At 30.0% G+C, this 7,805-nt stretch overlaps 1 protein-coding gene across 3 annotated transcripts in view; it reads right to left on the reverse strand.

The window, feature by feature from the left end:
* LOC106681459 (uncharacterized) overlaps positions 1–6,770 on the reverse strand; it is an 11,386-nt gene extending 4,616 nt beyond the window's left edge. For 2 of the 3 annotated variants that reach the window (XM_067046405.1, XM_067046403.1), the window contains exons 1-3: positions 6,634–6,770; positions 5,338–5,482; positions 3,909–4,175 (exon numbers count right to left, since the gene is read on the reverse strand). In XM_067046405.1, coding sequence (XP_066902506.1) covers positions 3,909–4,175; positions 5,338–5,482; positions 6,634–6,674 — 453 coding nt within the window. In that variant the 5' untranslated portion in view covers positions 6,675–6,770. The remainder of the gene's footprint in view (positions 1–3,908; positions 4,176–5,337; positions 5,483–6,633) is intronic. The other variant, XM_067046404.1, reaches the window with a different exon arrangement.
* Between the last annotated feature and the right edge of the window lie 1,035 nt (positions 6,771–7,805).

The raw sequence follows: 7,805 nt of genomic DNA on the forward strand, positions 1-7,805 counted from the left end.
ATCATTATAAAACAGTAGTTTTAAATAACACAAGAAAATCTAGGGAAAGACATTATAAAAATTTTATATCAGATTTTGGAAGAATCATACAATTTGCATTAACTCCCAGCACAAAATAGGATTAACTGAAACTTTTCAATGCCAAAATTGTAGCGGTATAGAGACCATTAAACATATTTTATCTGAATACCCGGCATACAAAAAAAAAAAAAATGAAAAATATTATTGAAAGATCTACATACAAATCAAAATATTATTTATGATAGTATATTAAAAGTAACAGACTATGCAAAAATATGTTACATCCATAAATATTTGAAATCTATAAATAAAAATGTATAACGGATATAGTTATGGTATGGTATATTAATAAATAAGATATATTTAACTTAATAAATAATTCAATTAAAATTAAAATCTGTACCGCTACAACCCATGAAGGGTCAGGGGTTCAGTACTTTGTAAAGAAGTACTGGTACTAGACCAACGGTTGTGCAAGGAGGTGAGCTGTGCCCCAGGAGGGCTCCAGGACTCACAGGAGTTGACTCAGGACTACAGTGTAACAGAAAACAATTTTCTGCCCAGCCAGATTTGAATTCGGGTCCTTGGAGTTAGTTGCCATGCGCCTAACCCTGAGGCTACCACACTTCCCTTAATAAATAATAGCAGTAACAAAGGGATTAGGTAAACTGTCTTATGGAGATTTCATAATGATATAGTTAATTAATATTTAGATGTATGGAATAAACCATCCCCAGAGGAAAAAAGAAAAAAAAAATTCTTATCACCCCTCAGCAATGTACAAATTCATCAAACCCATGGCTATCCATTGCAGAGAGGTTTCTCTATGATATGTTTTGTTCTCTTGAATTAAGGTAACAAGGAAACATCCACCCTCTTCAACATATTCTCTAAATTCGACAATTATTACTCATTCTGTCTCATTAAATGTTCAATTAAAGAATTATTGTCATGCATAGTTATTATTACAATTATTAATTCAAATGATATAAAAATATGCAATATGCAGCATCAGTTCTTCACTCTTTACAGTCCATAGTGTTTTTGTTTCTTTCCATTTAGGATATAATTTATATGCATAATACTAATGATAACATGGAATGAATTGTTAACATCTATGAGCTATGTTTAGGATACATGACAATGAAAAAAAAAAAAAAAATTACAGACTACAAAAATATTAGAAAAATATTCAGTCATTTTTGCCAATTTGTTAGAACATCAAAATACAGCATTAAATACAAATAAAGAAAAAGAAAAAAACAGTTTTGCTGTTAATGAGGATTCTATATCAAATGATTTCCCAATAAGTTAGCTTTAATATTATTGACAAAACATTGCATGCTTTAAAAACAAAACAAATTTATTGTAAGTACAAAAACATTATTGATACCCTTTACACAGTTTGTTAAACGTTAATTCATGCAATAAACTATAAAATGTATATATAGTTTTTTTCTTTTAATTTGAGAACAGAATTTTCTCAAAACTGTTAAATATTTAGTAATTACAACACAAATTAAAATAGCATGATTTCCAACCATAACTCAAACAATAAGATTGAATAGTAATGTATAGAACCATTCCCTCAAATTAAATAGATTTCAGTCTTCATTATCAGATGTGATATTGAATGTTGAAAAATAAAAAAAAAATTAAAAACACAAAGTAAAATCAAATCAGTCCCTCAGCATCCTTGTTAATATCAGGCACTCATTTTAAGGCAGAGTTTACCATGAGTCAATTGAACCACGATTCCAACCTGACAAGACCATAGTTTAAACTAAGTTTATTTAGTAAAGAAGCCAGAGTTTTTTTGCTTGTTTCTTCTAATGTAATATCAAACTATAATATTTCAGATTTTGTATTAGCATTTCCATATCATTATTTTTCATTCTGAAACAGTGTTTCAGAAATGTAGTAAAATCTTTCATATCCAGAATTTTGTTAACTAGGACCAACAAAGAAAAAAAATTAATTGATATTGCTAAAATTTATAAATTAAAATAAAATAATACTGCACGCATTTATTAATGAATATATCAAATTAAATTTTTTTAAATTGGTTTTTTAAAGGAAAAATAAAATAATTGTTGATATTTTTTAGCTTAGGTTGGACTGAGGTAAGATGCCATATTGGACAAGATGCTGTATTAAGTTTATCCTAATTTTGTTTTTCCCATATATTTCTGCTAATAATGTGAGAGAAGCTTGCCATAGGTCATTTATATCCGTTTATTTGCAAATTTTGATTCATGTTTAGAGGTGTTTTTTTCTTCTGTTTCGGTTCAGCTCTTATGGCAAATCAAAAACTTTGTGCCTTATGGAATTCATTACTTAAACCGTAGTTTTAACAATAAAGAAATACTTTATTTAGAGTTTGTATTATTCTGTTATACACATAATAGGGACTCAACTCTCCATTCTATTTTTTAATAGGACTACCATTTAGTCAAATACTTTGGGATAATATGATGAATAATATTTTTGTGAGAAGATTCCGGTAGTTATATTTAAAATTAATATGTCAGGATGTTTACATCAATGTTTCAAGATACTTCTGTTTTTGAGGGTATGATGGCCGAGATAGTTAAGGTGTCAACTTAGCAACCTTGAGTCTTAAGCAAAGAGCTTCATCTGATTTAGGCAGGTAGACTTTTTATTAGTTAGAATAGGTTGGTAACCTCTATGATAATCACTCCATAAGCCAGAAATGGCAAGATAAAGGGTAAACAAAAGAAAATTACCCCTGGGTTTTCTTTTCCTGATTTTTTTTTTTTTTTTTTTCAGAAATGCCCTGAACATATGTAAGAGAAACTGATCGTAGTTGATGAACTGAAAATTATCTCCAAAAAAATTCAAACTTTAAAACTGCATAATACCTAATATGTTAAACTAATTAACTTTTATTTATATAAATATATATCTTTTAAATAAATGGAGATAATTTCACTTAAGTGTTTTCCTATTTTTCATTACAACCTAATTAGGCATTTTACTCATAAATGGTCGTTTATCGACATGTAAGCGTTAACAGTAACAAATTTTTCTAAGCTTTTTGAAGAGAAATGTATTTTTACTACTTATAAATGCATCAGCTAGAACAAAGTGTTATTCATTGATAGCTGAAAAAGAAATATAATATTTCACAGTATGTTTTAAAAATTATGGCATCTTCCATCAATCCATCCTTAAAGAAAAAAATCCTTGCAATTATTCTTTTTTTGCATTTATAATTCTCTTAATGTGCTCGGGAGTTGGACCTAGTAACACCAGTCAAAGAGTAGTCGACTCGACATCAAGATTATCTAAAAAGCACTCTAAATATAACCTAAGTAATTATAGTGCCATTTTTTATCCCTACCTAATAACCTATTTATCAGTCGGTGAAAATGTTTTAGGCGTTTTTTACATTTATATATAGTTCGTTACTAGATCTACGATTGTGTACATCCTATTTTACTGAGCAAGGTGCCTGCCATAGTGAACAAATTGAATAGCAGCCGATATTTTATTGAAATATTTACAGTTATACAAGAATTTTTTTTTAAATTAAATTTGTTTCTATCATCTTTTTATTATTATTTTATTTGCTCTATGAGATCCAATCAAAATCAGTTTGCCAATATTTATTGTTATATATCATATCAAATAATTTTTTTTTTTCTAAAAACCTTAGAATCTCAGGTATTAGTTACGATGATGGACTAAAGGCAACTAGTAGAGAAGACTGGCCTTCATGTTTAATAGAAAATATTTTATTTTCAGTACTGATATATGGTAATATATGAATTCATACACGTCCCTCCCCCTCATATGGTCCAAGTTATGGTGAAATGATGCTATTTTTGAGTGGGGTTAGGGCGTGATGAAGACTGCTGTCAGACCCAGAGGACCCTGAGCGGCTCGCGGAACCCGGTGTCAGCAGGAGTGGAGCTCCAGCGGCGGTGCCTGTGTGGCTCGACCAACGGTAAGCCCAGCTCGTGGTGAGACCCTTCGGTTGTGCTGGTGTTACTCGGGCCGGCCTCATGGAACGAGCTCATTGAGGAGAAACCGCTCTCATCCTCTGTGGAGCCGACTGAAGGCTGTGGAGTGGTGGCTTTCTCGTCATCTTTGCATGAGCCTTGAGCTAGTGAAGTGCAACTACCCATTTGCTAGAAAAGATAAATAATAATCCATTATGAAAATAAAATAGACAACAATAAACAATTATTTAAAAAAAAAAGTTCTAATTTAAAAAGGCAAACTACTATATATACATATACCTACCAATATGTATGTATTCAATTACGTATTTCGTCAGGGGGTATGAAAAAAAAAAAAAAAATCAAGGAAAATATTGTAATTTTTTTTTTGTAAATGTAAACTACCAGATATACATATACCTACCTATATGTATATATTCAATTACTTATTTCGTCAGGGAGTATGAAATAAAATCAAGGAAAATATTGTTGTTAAATTTAAAGCATTAAAGTTTATTTATGAACTGGAATATTATTTCAAAGGTTATTTTGGGCAATTTTAAACTTTTTTTTTTCAAAAACATTTTATTTTTTTTATACTTAAGTACAATAACATGTACATATCTTACATAAACATAGGCATATAAATAAATTGAATAATATCAAAATAACTAAGGTAAAGAATGAATATAAAGAAAAATAAAATAAATCATCTTGAACACATGCGTACAATATTTACATTTTACCCAGGGAATCCTAAACCACGCCCTGCTTCCCAGATGTGGGTTGCATGGCAAGACTCAAGGATCCTATCCAAAATTAGTAGAAAAATCTGGATTATCTCTATAGGAAGTTTGGTGAGTCAATTCTTAAAAAATTTTCCTTTTGAGGTTAATGACTTCCAATTTAATGAAATTTCTTTATTAAAATTATCACTACATGGTACAACGTTTTGGGACCACTGTCCCATATTCATGCACCTTAAACCTATAATGGTCATTGTTGTTATGATAGTTTTGGTATTGTTATAGGTTTAAGGTGCATAAATATGGGACAGTGGTCCCGAAACGTTGTACCATGTAGTGATAATTTTAATAAAGAAATTTCATTAAATTGGAAGTCATTAACCTCAAAAGGAAATTTTTTTAAGAATAATAGAAAACATTTTTACTAGAATTAAGGGATGATGTTAAAAATATTAAATGGTTGGTAGGAATTCTATATGTGTCCCTCTGAACATCAGAAATGACCAGTTGGGAGTGAAATAAAAAAAAAAAAACAGTAGGAGTTTCATAAGAAAGATAAAGGATGGATAAAAGTAACAAATATAATAAGGTAAATAAACACATACCGATGTAGAATTAGATTCAGTAACCCTAGCGAGGTCTGGCTCTCTTGTTGCAAGTAGAGACTGAACAGTGCGAAGGAGGCGGAAGGCATCCTGGGACAATCTTTCAGGTGAAACTTCTTCCGGGCTGCTTCTGCTTCCTCGCCTACTGAAAATATTTTGATTAATTTACAATACATGTGCAGCTACAACAATACATATGTAACCATAACTATATATGTGTAACCATGATCATGGTAATTTAATAGAAAAAATTACTCAAAAGGATCAACTATGTATATGTGCTTCATACCTCAATATTTTAGGTGAATTTTAACTTTTACCATGGGTTTAAATGAGGTATTGAGAACAAAAATAAACAAACCACTCCAGCTGTGATTTTGAGATAAACCGTTTAAAAGATTTAAACACAATTTTTTATAACTTCTTTATGCCAGTTTTGAAAGTGAATCTTCATATTTATGTTAGAATCTACATAGAATTATATAATAGTTAGCAGTGACAGAGTGGACCAATCTACTCTTTCATTACCCACTTAAGACCAAAGATATATTGGACTATCTGTTAAACTGGCTTTATTACTTGAATGGTTTCGAAATTAATAAAATTCATAATAAAGCCAACATATAACAAAACATATAATACTTTAACACATCAAACACAATTTTCACACTGGATCTCAATGCCTCAAATATAGGTAAACAAAATATTTATTAGCAACTTGTTTGCAGTCTACCTACATGCGTATTGCCTTATATTGTTATTATTAATATATTTTTTCTATTATATACTTTATAAACTTAACAATTGTTTTGAAATGTTTTATATTTTTAATGTTCTGTTAATTCTAAAATATTTGTATCTTGTTTTCTTATTTAGTCCTGAAGAAGCCCTGCAAAGCGAGGCGAAATGTTAGTTTACAATGAATAGTTCTCTTTTACTATTTTGATACCTTTATTGACTACCACCTGGACTATCCTCCTACAATAGACAAGATATTGTTAGTACAAAGTCCAAGTGGGGTATCTGCAAATTTTACTATCTTCACATTTGTAGCATTGTTACTATTCTGTTAGCATTGTCAAAAAGACTTAACTGAATATGTGAGGTCACTAATCAAAAATATAAAAAAAATCAATAGACATGCATCGAAATTAGAAAATAGCTATAATCTATTTGCAACCATAATTCAAACACATTGTTCTCAGAATTAAACAGAACTAAAACTTTATAATTTACATGAAAGCCAAATTTCTTCCAAAGGATAAAGTTCTTATTTTTAGCCCTAATACAACTTACCATGCATGGTCTCTGAAGGTCGTATACGATGTGTCCTGCATCTGTGATATGCTGTTTGCCCTGTGCACTGATGAACCGTGTGATGGTGAGGAACCACGGCTTTGGCTTACGACTGTGTGTACCGATCGGGACCTGGGTACCCTAAAACAGGGTCTCAATAAATAGGCTTCAGTTGCAACCTAAACCTACTCATCAGTAATATTTAAATTACCAATCATAAATTAGAAGGGGATATCTGAAATTGTAATAATAAAATAGCTGGATGAATTAAAAATTAAATTAATCTTCAACAAGTATATAAGACCTGTAATAGAGAAAAGAATGAAACACTTCAAATTGTTTAAATGCCCAATATATAGTAATAATTTGAGAATAATTATTATTATTATTATAGATCACATTGTTAATGGGATTGATATATTTAAACCAGGAACAATTAATGGAATATGAAAATTTTATAAATAAATATTACAGTTATAATGTAACATAGCCATTTTTATAAAATTACTTTCACTTTGTATTCAGTTAATTTGATATTAAAAAATTAAATCTCTACTGCTACAACCCATGAATGGTCAGGGATGCAGTACTTTATAAGGAAGAACTGTTACGAGACAGTTGTGCGTGGAGGTGATTTGGTCAGAACCATGCTCGAACGCCAGATTTTTACCCAATTAAGGTTAGCCACTTTATGAGGCTGAGTGTACCCGAACGGCTTCAGTGAAACAGATAATAATTTTCTGCCACAGCCAGATTCGGCCCCGGGTCCTTAGAGTTAGTAATCCACTGCCTTACCAATGAGCTACCTACTTCCACGTTATTTTGATATAGTTTTAATAATTGAGTAATAATAAATACTACTTTTAATTGATGATGGTAATTTTAGTTTTAATGTTTTGTTAATATTAAACAATATTTTTGGTATAATTTTTATTGAATTTTTTTACTTAAAACTGTATATAATTTTGAAAGAGATACCTATTGTTTTCCAAAATTATTTTTTTACCCTATTTTTTACTACTGTATGTCTCCTAGATGATGTGAAGTTAGTTTTTTTACTCTGTTCATAGTTTCTATTTCGATTATATTTAATGCAATCTTATGTGAATGATTAGACCAATTAAAAGGAGTCTTTTCACTTAGATAGACAAGACTAATGATACGTCATTAGG

Source organism: Halyomorpha halys, unplaced genomic scaffold (genome assembly GCF_000696795.3).
Source record: "Halyomorpha halys isolate HHAL.00 unplaced genomic scaffold, Hhal_1.1 Scaffold340.1, whole genome shotgun sequence".
Lineage (NCBI taxonomy): Eukaryota > Metazoa > Arthropoda > Insecta > Hemiptera > Pentatomidae > Halyomorpha > Halyomorpha halys.